This window comes from Oncorhynchus mykiss, unplaced genomic scaffold (genome assembly GCF_013265735.2).
Source record: "Oncorhynchus mykiss isolate Arlee unplaced genomic scaffold, USDA_OmykA_1.1 un_scaffold_222, whole genome shotgun sequence".
NCBI classification, from domain to species: domain Eukaryota; kingdom Metazoa; phylum Chordata; class Actinopteri; order Salmoniformes; family Salmonidae; genus Oncorhynchus; species Oncorhynchus mykiss.
This window is the reverse complement of record NW_023493691.1, coordinates 493,038-506,355: the sequence shown is the minus strand read 5'-3', so window position 1 is coordinate 506,355 and position 13,318 is coordinate 493,038. Positions and strand designations below refer to the sequence as shown.

The window sequence follows — 13,318 nt, the reverse complement described above, 5'->3', positions numbered from 1 at the left end:
AGCAATGTTCCAACATCTAGTGGAAAGCCTTCCCAGAAGAGTGGAGGCTGTTATAGCAGCAAAGGGGGGGGGGGGGGGGGGGGGGGGGGGGGGGATGACCAACTCCATATTAATGTCCATGGTTTTGGAATGAGATGCTCAATGAGCACATGTCCACATACTTTTGATCATGTAGTGTACATTTTCCCCACGATTGTATTTTGAAAATATTGTGAAATGTCTGGCTTGGCCTCTCTACTTATCAGACAGTCTCAACTCATCGATAATCTGCCCAAATTGAGCACTTTCCTGCCTTTCCTTCCGACTGTAGACAATGCAATTTAAATACAATGCAATTTATATACAATTTATTTATATTTTAAAGAAGGTTAATGATCCTCTGAGGACAAACTATACTTCAGTAGCCTATTTGGAAGGATTTCCTTCCTTTCTGCATAGACAGGAGTAGACTAATTAGGCTGTACAATTTTGTCAATTTATTTCAATTAACTTTTAGCTTCCTCTAACCTTATGGACGCGTCGTAACCTTCATTCGCTAATCGACTGGATGCTACGGATTACGGTTTTAATTGAAAAATAATTCTACACATTATATATTAATAGGCCGTATGTAAAGACGAGATGAAATGATGAACAGTCTTGACGGTTGAGAACGTGATCAAGTGCTTGTCAGATTGTGAATGAGAGACTGATGAAGTGTGTGCAGCCTGCATAAAGAAACAGAGCAGAGAAGCAGGCCTTTTCATTCACTATAGAGTTGCACCATGCAGCCTTAGAATGTATTCAAAATCTAAAACATACGTTCAGATCCCAACTAAAGTTGCAAAAATAAATCTAAAGTAAGCATATGGGAGGACCTGTTAACACAGAATAGTGCACACTTCCTCTGAAATTCTTTGGGGAATATTTTTTTTAATTTCAGCTATGCTCAATTGTGTGCTAAATGAACTAGTGTTGCCCACAGCCATATGGCCAAGCCAGATCAGGACCTAACATACTGTAAGGACAACTCCGAATATGCTATTTTGTTCTTCTGAAATAGGCTACATTTTCTTTATATCTTGTTTCTTTTAGACCTGTATGAAATAAATAATGGATTTATTGTGAAGGTGTAGGCTATATTACATGGATTTATTGTGATGGTGTAGGCTATATTACATGGATTTATTGTGAAGGTGTAGGCTATATTACATGGATTTATTGTGAAGGTGTAGGCTATATTACATGGATTTATTGTGAAGGTGTAGGCTATATTACATGGATTTATTGTGAAGGTGTAGGCTATATTAAATTGATTTATTAGACTTTTTACAATGTAGATGTTTCAAAAGGTCCACATCAGTGGCTTGTAGGCTATGCGTGGAAGCCAAGACATGCTAAACATGTTTAGGTTAATTACCTGTCAATTACCATGAGACCGGTAACTATTTATATGACAATCACCGGCTGACACAACGTCATGGCCGCCACAGCTCTAGTAATAAGGTGTGTATACTTTTATGGGGTTTTAAGTTGCCTAGTCAAGAGAAACTCACCCCACAGTCAAGAGCATGTTTAAGGCTTCTCTCTTGTATGTATACGTTCATGTGTTTTTAAGTGTCCCAATCGAGAGAAACTCACACCACAGTGAGAGCAGGTGTAAGGCTTCTCTCCTGTGTGTGTTCTCTGGTGAACTTTTAGCCCAGTTGATGTTTTAAAACATTTTCTACAGTCAGAGCAGTAATAAGGCTTCTCTCCTGTATGTATACGTTCATGTGTTTTTAAGTTGCCCAGTTGCGAGAAACTCGCCCCGCAGTCAGAGCAGGAGTAAGGCTTCTCTCCTGTGTGTGTTCTCTGATGAACTTTTAGCTCAGTTGATGTTGTGAAGAATTTCACACAGTCAGAGCAGTAGTAAGGCTTCTCTCCTGTATGTATACTTTCATGTGTTTTTAAGTGGCCCAGTCGAGAGAAACTCACCCCACAGTCAGAGCAGGAGTAAGGCTTCTCTCCTGTGTGTGTTCTCTGATGAACTTTTAACTCAGTTGATGTTGTGAAGCATTTGCCACAATGAGAGCAGGAGTAAAGCTTCTCTCCTGTATGTATACGTTCATGTGTTTTTAAGGTATCCAATCGGGAGAAATTCTTCCCACAGTCAGAACAGAAGTAAGGCTTCTCGCCTGTGTGAATACGTTGGTGTTTTTTTAAAGTCCCCAGTTGAGCGAAACTCTCCCCACAGTCAGAGCAGGAGTAAGGCTTCTCTCCTTTATGTATACTTTGGTGTCTTTTTAAATGGCTCAGTCGAGAGAAACTCTTCCCACAGTCAGAGCAGGAGTAAGGCTTCTCTCCAGAGTGCACACTCTGGTGAACTGTCAGAGAATGTGATGTTGTGAATCTCTTCCCATAGTCAGAGGGGGAATACGGATTCTCTCCTGTGTGTATTTGTAGGTGTATTTTTAGTCCTGATAGAAATGGGAAAACCTCCTCACAATGTGGGCAGTGGTGAGACCTCTTAGCTCTCTGATCTTCCTGCTGTTGCTCTATGGATGTAGAGAATGTCTCAACATGGTCCCCTGTGTGAACAACAACAGAAGAACCAGTCAGTTGGTGTGATAAACACATGACATCATATCCTCTTCTGCCTGTACCGGGCGACTACCAGTCAAAAGCTTTACAACACAGGGGCCTCTTTATCATGAGGCAGAAAGAGAGAGAGAGAGAGATAACTAAAATATAACTGTAGAACAATACTAAACCTCTACAATGAATATATATTGTTAATCCGTAGTATAAAACCCTGTAAATGTAAGGAGGGAGGGGTCTTTTAACCCCTCCCCTTCTATTAATATAACATAAGCATAATCAATTATTCTAATACATCAAATATTTGTACAGCCCCCAATCATGACCCCCTAGGTGAATCCTGACAACACCTACTCATTCAAAGGTTTTTCTTTATTTTTACTATTTTCTACATTGTAGAATAATAGTGAAGACATCAAGACTATGAAATAACACATATGGAATCATGTAGTAACCAAAATAAAAAAAAGGTTCAACAAATCAAAATATAATTTATATTTAGGATTCTTCAAACAGCCACCCTTTGCCTTGATGACAGCTTTACACACTCTTGTAGGTGTTCTACAACTTTTGAAAGGTAGTGTATAAGTACAATACAGTACAATACAATACCATACAGTACAGTATAATACAATACAATACAATACAGTACAATACAATACAATACAATACCATACAGTACAGTATAATACAATACAATACAATACAATACAGTACAATACAATACAGTACAATACAATACCATACAGTACAGTATAATACAATACAATACAATACAGTACAATACAGTACAGTACAATACAGTACAATACCATACAGTACAGTATAATACAATACAATACAATACAGTACAATACAGTACAATACAGTACAATACAATACAGTACAATACAGTACAGTACAATACAGTACAATACCATACAGTACAGTATAATACAATACAATACAATACAGTACAATACAGTACAATACAGTACAATACAATACAGTACAGTACAATACAGTACAGTACAATACAGTACAATACAGTACAATACAATACAGTACAGTACAATACAGTACAGTACAATACAGTACATACAGTACAGTACAATACAGTACAATACAATACAATACAGTACAGTACAATACAGTACATACAGTACAGTACAATACAGTACAATACAGTACAATACAATACAGTACAATACAATACAGTACAATACAAAGGAGAATACAACTATTCTAAAAGTGGGTCAGAGTTGAAATCTAAAAAAGGAGTAAAAGTCATGACAATTATGACCCATATCATCCTCCACTCACTATCACAACCTATGTAAACTACACAGACTAATTTCATATCATCCTCCACTCACTATCACAACCTATGTAAACTACACAGACTCATTTCATATCATCCTCCACTCACTATCACAACCTATGTAAACTACACAGACTCATTTCATATCATCCTCCACTCACTATCACAACCTATGTAAACTACACAGACTCATTTCATATCACCCTCCACTCACTTTCACAACCCATGTAAACTACACAGACTCATTTCATATCATCCTCCACTCACTATCACAAGGGTTAGTAACTACAGACTCATTTCATATCATCCTCCACTCACTATCACAAGGGTTAGTAACTACAGACTCATTTCATATCATCCTCCACTCACTATCACAAGGGTTAGTAACTACAGACTCATTTCATATCATCCTCCACTCACTATCACAAGGGTTAGTAACTACACAGACTCATTTTATATCATCCTCCACTCACTATCACAAGGGTTAGTAACTACAGACTCATTTCATATCATCCTCCACTCACTATCACAAGGGTTAGTAACTACACAGACTCATTTCATATCATCCTCCACTCACTATCACAAGGGTTAGTAACTACAGACTAATTTCATATCATCCTCCACTCACTATCACAAGGGTTAGTCACTACACAGACTCATTTCATATCATCCTCCACTCACTATCACAAGGGTTAGTAACTACACAGACTCATTTCATATCATCCTCCACTCACTATCACAAGGGTTAGTAACTACACAGACTCATTTCATATCATCCTCCACTCACTATCACAACCTATGTAAACTACACAGACTCATTTCATATCATCCTCCACTCACTATCACAAGGGTTAGTAACTACACAGACTCATTTCATATCATCCTCCACTCACTATCACAACCTATGTAAACTACACAGACTCATTTCATATCATCCTCCACTCACTATCACAAGGGTTAGTAACGACAGACTCATTTCATATCATCCTCCACTCACTATCACAAGGGTTAGTAACTACACAGACTCATTTCATATCATCCTCCACTCACTATCACAACCTATGTAAACTACACAGACTCATTTCATATCATCCTCCACTCACTATCACAAGCTATGTAAACTACACAGACTCATTTCATATCATCCTCCACTCACTATCACAACCTATGTAAACTACACAGACTCATTTCATATCATCCTCCACTCACTATCACAAGCTATGTAAACTACACAGACTCATTTCATATCATCCTCCACTCACTATCACAAGCTATGTAAACTACACAGACTCATTTCATATCATCCTCCACTCACTATCACAAGCTATGTAACCTACACAGACTCATATCATCCTCCACTCACTATCACAACCTAACTACACAGACTCATTTCATATCATCCTCCACTCACTATCACAAGCTATGTAAACTACACAGACTCATTTCATATCATCCTCCACTCACTATCACAACCTATGTAAACTACACAGACTCATTTCATATCATCCTCCACTCACTATCACAAGGGTTAGTAACTACAGACTCATTTCATATCATCCTCCACTCACTATCACAAGCTATGTAAACTACACAGACTCATTTCATATCATCCTCCACTCACTATCACAAGCTATGTAAACTACACAGACTCATTTCATATCATCCTCCACTCACTATCACAAGGGTTAGTAACTACAGACTCATTTCATATCATCCTCCACTCACTATCACAAGGGTTAGTAACTACACAGACTCATTTCATATCATCCTCCACTCACTATCACAAGGGTTAGTAACTACACAGACTCATTTCATATCATCCTCCACTCACTATCACAAGGGTTAGTAACTACACAGACTCATTTCATATCATCCTCCACTCACTAGCACAAGCTATGTAAACTACACAGACTCATTTCATATCATCTTCCACTCAGTATCACAAGCTATGTAAACTACACAGACTCATTTCATATCATCCTCCACTCACTATCACAAGCTATGTAAACTACACAGACTCATTTCATCCTCCACTCACTATCACAAGCTATGTAAACTACACACTCATTTCATATCCTCCTCCACTCACCATCACAAGCTATGTAAACTACACACTCATTTCATACAGTGCCTTGCGAAAGTATGATTGTGTCCCACTTGTTGTTGATTCTTCACAAAAAAATACAGTTTTATATCTTTATGTTTGAAGCCTGAAATGTGGCAAAAGGTCGCAAAGTTCAAGGGGGCCGAATACTTTCGCAAAGGCACTGTATCATCCTCCACTCACTATCACAAGGGTTAGTAACTACACAGACTCACTTCATATCATCCTCCACTCACTATCACAAGGGTTAGTAACTACACAGACTCATTTCATATCATCCTCCACTCACTATCACCAGGGTTAGTAACTACACAGACTCACTTCATATCATCCTCCACTCACTATCATAAGGGTTAGTAACTACACAGACTCATTTCATATCATCCTCCACTCACTATCACAAGGGTTAGTAACTACACAGACTCACTTCATATCATCCTCCACTCACTATCACAAGGGTTAGTAACTACACAGACTCATTTCATATCATCCTCCACTCACTATCACAAGCTATGTAAACTACACAGACTCATTTCATATCATCCTCCACTGTTCTCCATCATTCTATCAGCAGACAGCACTCTGACTGATGTGGAGCTACTCTGGTACTTATCTTGGTGTAGCCAGACCACTTATCTCCAGTAAAATGCCAGATTCACTTCAAGCGACACATTAGATCAGGAAATGTAGCTGGCTACATTCTTTCTATGATAAACATTAGAAATATGATGACCATGCATCGTTTTAGCAACGACAAAAAATAATATACCTTGCTGTTTCATTGTAAGCTCATTTACTTGTGTGGCTGCTAGTGTTGCAGTTCTGTTGTCATCGGATGAAAATGAAGCTATTTTCTGCCGAATGTGTTTTCTGTTGAAGGAAAACACACTATAGTTGCACACCCCTGATCGTTCTATTGAACGAAGAAACCCTTTACTTTCAATATAAAATACTGTAGATGGAACCTGCTCTTACCATGACTAACAGATGTACCAATCTCCTCCTCCTCTTCTTCATCTTTAATGTTGACATTCAGCTCTAGTGTTTGACTGTAGTCTTCCAGCTTCACTGATGCCATCTCTGGATCCTGCAGTGCAAACTGGGCTCCACTGTCACAATCAGGACCCAGTGACTGTAGGTTTGGACTCAGTGTGGAAGGAGAGTGGCAGGTTGGGTTCATCCTCACTGTTGATGTTAACGGCCTCAGACTTGATCGGAGTCGTCCTGTAGTAATAAAGACAAACGGACACAAAAGTTATTTTCTTGACAGTTCTGGCACTTTATTCTCTAAAAATATATGATATTTGTTCTCGTTCAAATCATCTCATTTCAATAGATCAGGTAGCTAAGCTTCGACAACAAAACATTCACTGATTCCCATTAGACAACTGCACTCTAGCTGCACATAACCTATTTAACCTAACCCACATAACCTATTTAACCTAACCCACATAACCTATTTAACCTAACCCACATAACCTATTTAACCTAACCCACATAACCTATTTAACCTAACCCACATAACCTATTTAACCTAACCCACATAACCTATTTAACCTAACCCACATAACCTATTTAACCTAACCCACATAACCTATTTAACCTAACCCACATAACCTATTTAACCTAACCCACATAACCTATTTAACCTAACCTATTTAACCTAACCCACATAACCTATTTAACCTAACCTATTTAACCTAACCTATTTAACCTAACCCACATAACCTATTTAACATAACCTATTTAACCTAACCTATTTAACCTAACCCACATAACCTATTTAACATAACCTATTTAACCTAACCTATTTAACCTAACCCACATAACCTATTTAACCTAACCTATTTAACCTAACCCACATAACCTATAATACATTTCTGAAATTCAATTAAATGCATAAAAGGACAACAAAAAATCATCAACAACTTAAAAACAATACACAACTATATATTTTTAAACCTGCGTATTTAGTTAATATTGCCTGCTAACATGAACTATGGAAATTGTGTCACTTCCCTTGCGTTCCGTGCAACAGAGTCAGGGTATATGCAGCAGTTTGGGCCGGCTGGCTCGTTGCGAACTGTGTGAAGACTATTTCTTCCTAACAAAGACAGCCGACTTCGCCAAACGGGGGATGATTTAACAAAAACACATTTGCGGAAAAAAAAGCACAATCGTTACACGAATGTACCGAACCATAAACATCAATGTCTTTTTTTAAATCATTACACAGAAGTATATATTTTTAAACCTGCATATTTAGCGAAAAGAAAATCATGTTAGCAGGCAATATTAAACTAGGGAAATTGTGTCACTTATCTTGCGTTCATTGCACGCAGAGGCAGGGTACATGCAACAGTTGGGGCCGCCTGGCTCATTGCGAACTTATTTGCCAGAATTTTAGGTAATTATAACATAACATTGAAGGTTGTGCAATGTAACAGGAATATTTAGACTGATGGATGCCACCCGTTAGATAAAATACGGAACGGTTCCGTATTTCACTGAAAGATTAAACGTTTTGTTTTCGGGAATGATAGTTTCCAGATTTTACCATATTAATGACCTAAGGCTCATATTTCTGTGTGTTATTATGTTATAATGAAGTCTACGATTTGATAGAGCAGTCTGACTGAGCGGTGGTAGGCAGCAGCAGGCTCGTAAGCATTCATTCAAACAGCACTTTACTGCGTTTGCCAGCAGCTCTTCATAATGCATCAAGTAATTGCGCTGTTTATGACTTCAAGCCTATCAACTCCCGAGATTAGGCTGGCAATACTAAACTACCTATTAGAACATCCAATAGTCAAAGGAATATGAAATACAAATGGTATAGAGACAAATAGTCCTATAATAACTACAACCTAAAACTTCTTACCTGGGAATATTGAAGACTCATGTTAAAAGGAACCACCAGCTTTCATATGTTCTCATGTTCTGAGCAAGGAACTGAAACGTTAGCTTTCTTACATGGCACATATTGCACTTTTACTTTCTTCTCCAACACTTTGTTTTTGCATTATTTAAACCAAATTGAACATGTTTCATTATTTACTTGAGACTAAATTGATTTTATTGATGTATTATATTAAGTTAAAATAAAAGTGTTCATTGTTCATTCAGTATTGTTGCAATTGTCATTATTACAAATAAATAAATATATATATATATATATATATACACACACACACATTTAAATATATATACACACACACACATTTAAATATATATATATATATATATATATATATATATATATATATATATATATATATACACACACACACATATACATACATACACACACACACACACACACACACACACACACACACTTAAATATATATATATATTTTTAAACAGCAGATTAATTGGTATCTGCTTTTTTTGGTCCTCCAATAACCAGTATCGGCATTGAAAAATCATAATCGGTCGACCTCTAGTGTGTGTGTGTATATATATATATATATATATATATATATATATATACACACACACACACACACATACATACACACGACCACTGGTGGAACAATGTCTGTCTGTTCAGCTGTTCGATCCTTTGGGTGAATTCACTTAGTTTGAGTTTCACTAATCGTCCGTGAGTTGTACTCGGTTCATGTTAGAACCTAACACCTGTCACACAACACATTGATCTCCCGTCACTGAAGGAGACATCCCGTATCTAGAATAAATATATTTACCAGCCCTCTGGTTGACCTATTTCCCAGAAACCTTTTTCCAACAGCGAAGGCAAGTCTGCTCCCAGCCCGCCACAGCAGTCGCTAGTGCCCGATGGGACAAGGACATCCCTGCTGGTCAAACCCTCCCCTAAACCGGATGACGCTGGGCCAATTGTGCGCCTCCCCACGAGTCTCCCGGTTGCGGCCGGCTGCGACTGAGCCTGGACTCAAACCCAGAATCTCTAGTGGCACAGTTAGCACTGCCTTAGACCACTGCACCACTCGGGAGGCCCTAAGAGTCTCAGTCTTAAATCGCCTGTAGGTTTTTTGCTCCAACCCTGTTCCTGGAGAGCTACCCTCCTGTAGGTTTTCACTCCAACCCTGTTCCTGGAGAGCTACCCTCCTGTAGGTTTTTGTTTTTGCTACAGGATAGTAACCTTGCAGGAACAGGGTTGGAGTTAAAACCTACAGGACAGTAGCCTTGCAGGAACAGGGTTGGAGTTAAAACCTACAGGACAGTAGCCTTGCAGGAACAGGGTTGGAGTTAAAACCTACAGGACAGTAGCCTTGCAGGAACAGGGTTGGAGTTAAAAACCTACAGGACAGTAGCCTTGCAGGAACAGGGTTGGAGTTAAAACCTACAGGACAGTAGCCTTGCAGGAACAGGGTTGGAGATAAAACCTACAGGATAGTAGCCTTGCAGGAACAGGATTGCAGTTAAAACCTACAGGACAGTAGCCTTGCAGGAACAGGGTTGGAGAACCCACATTCTCACGTCAAGTTCAGTTTTTCTAAGTGCCAACATTTGAGTGAAAACTGGCTCACGCGTGTTTAGTGGTATATTTTGTATGCATGCAGTTTATCAACGAGGCCCCGGGACTTCGGGGTCATGGCTAGAAGGGATCCAGCTTTTGTCAAATTACAGTCAAAAGGTTGATTTTCTTTGCATTTTCGACAACCCTAACATTTTAGCTAACCCAAACCGAATTATCCTAACCTGCTATGTTAATTATCCTAAACTGCTACTAAAAGTCAAATATGAAGTGAATTTGACAAAAGCTGGATCCCTTCTAGACTACACATTACCGTCTCCAAGAGCGAAGAGGCAGCCTGCACTTTAGTCTGTTGACCGAGTATGCGACGCCATTTTACCAGCTTGTGAACAACATTTTACAGAAAACCAATAACGTGTAAAAACGAACTCAGAAATCTAAAATGAATTGAATCTTTATGAAAATTACATTGTCGAACTGTATATTAATTAAATCAAACCCAAAGTCTAACGTTAGATGTGTTTTTAGCACGTTTTTCACGCATTCGGCTTGACACAAAAATAACACGTCATAACACCTTGACAGGTTTGTTACCTAACATATTATGACACGTTCTTTCGATATTATAAAGTGTAAACGTGCTATTACATACCTGTAGTAATGCATTTGAAACGGACACAAAGGTGAGCATATTGACAGCACAACAGTGAGTCGTCGTTCTTCTTCTTCTTCTTCAGTGGGGTTTAACGGCGGTTGGCATACAATATGTTGCATTACCACCCCCAACTGGACTATCGTATAAATCCATTATACTTTGTGTGGCAAAACGGGACAACGGGACAATCTACTCCTGCATCATACTACTGTCACCCTATCTACTCCTGCTCCATGCTACTGTGACCCTATCTACTCCTGCATCATACTACTGTGACCCTATCTACTCCTGCTCCATGCTACTGTGACCCTATCTACTCCTGCTCCATGCTACTGTGACCCTATCTACTCCTGCATCATACTACTGTCACCCTATCTACTCCTGCATCATACTACTGTCACCCTATCTACTCCTGCATCATACTACTGTGACCCTATCTACTCCTACATCATACTACTGTGACCCTATCTAGTCCTACATCATACTACTGTGACCCTATCTACTCCTGCTCCATGGTACTGTGACCCTATCTACTCCTGCTCCATACTACTGTGACCCTATCTACTCCTGCGTCATACTACTGTGACCCTATCTACTCCTACATCATACTACTGTGACCCTATCTACTCCTTCTCCATGCTACTGTGACCCTATCTACTCCTACATCATACTGCTGTGACCCTATCTACTCCTGCTCCATGCTACTGTGACCCTATCTACTCCTGCTCCATGCTACTGTGACCCTATCTACTCCTGCACCATGCTACTGTGACCCTATCTACTCCTGCTCCATGCTACTGTGACCCTATCTACTCCTACATCATACTACTGTGACCCTATCTGTACCATGCTTGTTACGTTCCCCAGTTTCTGTGTTGTGGGTTTGTGTGTATTTCAGGAAATGGCTTCCTGAAGTCCAAAGCAGCTGATTGGTCGGCCCCATTGCAGAGTGGCACTCTAACCCCGCCCTCTCGTTAGGGGATACAGCTGTTGGCAATTACCGACTCCTTCATAGCTTTAAAAGCATGTGTTCCTTTGTTAGGAAGAGAGAGCGTCTTGGTATGTCCTGTATAATATGTTGTCAGTGGTTTTGTAGCCGGTCCTGCAGAGGTCTGTGTATGCCACAGGACTTAGTTTTTTTATGGGGGGGTCCTGCTGAGGGCTGTGTATTCCATAGGACTTAGTTTTTTTATGGGGGGGCGGGTCCTGCTGAGGTCTGTGTATGCCATAGGACTTAGTTTTTTATGGGGGTGGGTGGTCCTGCGAGTCTGTGTATGCCATAGGACTTAGTTTTTTTATGGGGGGGGGTCCTGCTGAGGTCTGTGTATGCCATAGGACTTAGTTTTTTATGGGGGGGCGGGTCCTGCTGAGGTCTGTGTATGCCATAGGACTTAGTTTTTTATGGGGGGGCGGGTCCTGCTGAGGTCTGTGTATGCCATAGGACTTAGTTTTTTATGGGGGGGCGGGTCCTGCTGAGGTCTGTGTATGCCATAGGACTTAGTTTTTTATGGGGGGGCGGGTCCTGCTGAGGTCTGTGTATGCCATAGGACTTAGTTTTTTATGGGGGGGCGGGTCCTGCTGAGGTCTGTGTATGCCATAGGACTTAGTTTTTTATGGGGGGGGGGGGGGTGATTGAAATTGTTCACTTTAAGTTTGTATTTTGTTTTATTTGTTCCTGGGGGGGGGAAGGGAAGGCTCCTTGGGAGTGCTTAGGCAAGAGGCCTGCGGGCATACATATCCCTAGTATTTACTAGGTCTATGCGCACTAGGTAAGACCTGGGCGGACCACCCCCTGTGTTTTGGTTTGCGCGCCAGGTGGTGCTAAGATGGGTAGGAGAGGGGGCTCTTTAACTTCTAGTTTCTTTGCTTTGGTTCCATCTAGCCCCTTTTGCTCAAATGACCCGTGTCAAGGAAATAAATTCCCAGTAAATGGTCATATTCTCTGCCTCTGTCATCCTTACCTGCACCTACAATCACATACCTCTTTCACTCCGTGGGGAGGTGAGTGTAGCAGGGTGTTGCGTTCCCTCCAAGAGGGACATTGCTACTGTGACCCTATCTGCTCCTGCATCATGCCGATGACCTGGGAGAACAGGACACCCCCCTGTAACTCCTCTGATCTCCAGTCTCGTACGTTGAAGTACGTCTCCACTGCTGCCACATCTATTGTCTGTGATTTACACTCCATTTCTGCTGTACAGTTGATAACCATTTGCTGTGAACACTAAGCCAACCTTACTG

General features: G+C 40.1%; 2 protein-coding genes across 3 annotated transcripts in view; both read right to left on the bottom strand.

Moving 5' to 3' along the window:
* Positions 1 to 13,318, bottom strand: part of LOC110528884 (zinc finger protein 585A) — a 244,943-nt gene that overhangs the window by 65,910 nt on the left and 165,715 nt on the right. The gene's annotated exons all lie outside the window — the stretch shown is intronic.
* On the bottom strand, positions 70 to 11,946 carry LOC110528792 (gastrula zinc finger protein XlCGF17.1-like). 2 transcript variants are annotated; one of them, XM_036973134.1, is made up of 3 exons: positions 11,075 to 11,946; positions 6,939 to 7,187; positions 70 to 2,549 (listed from the first exon to the last, which is right to left on the bottom strand). In XM_036973134.1, exons 2-3 carry the CDS (start codon positions 7,141 to 7,143, stop codon positions 1,555 to 1,557), a joined length of 1,200 nt encoding a protein of 399 aa, XP_036829029.1. In that variant the 5' UTR covers positions 7,144 to 7,187; positions 11,075 to 11,946; the 3' UTR covers positions 70 to 1,554. The 2 variants fall into 2 exon arrangements, with proteins under 2 accessions (XP_036829029.1, XP_036829030.1); XM_036973135.1 differs by lacking the exon at positions 11,075 to 11,946 and adding an exon at positions 6,733 to 6,833 and having other exon boundaries at positions 6,939 to 7,078.

Coding starts and splice junctions, on each gene's coding strand:
- LOC110528792 (XM_036973134.1), bottom strand. CDS start 7,143: ATGAACCCAACCTGCCACTCTCCTTCCACACTGAGTCCAAACCTACAG. Junction 2,550..6,938: donor TGGTACATCTGTTAGTCATG/GTAAGAGCAGGT, acceptor TTGTTCACACAG/GGGACCATGTTGAGACATTC.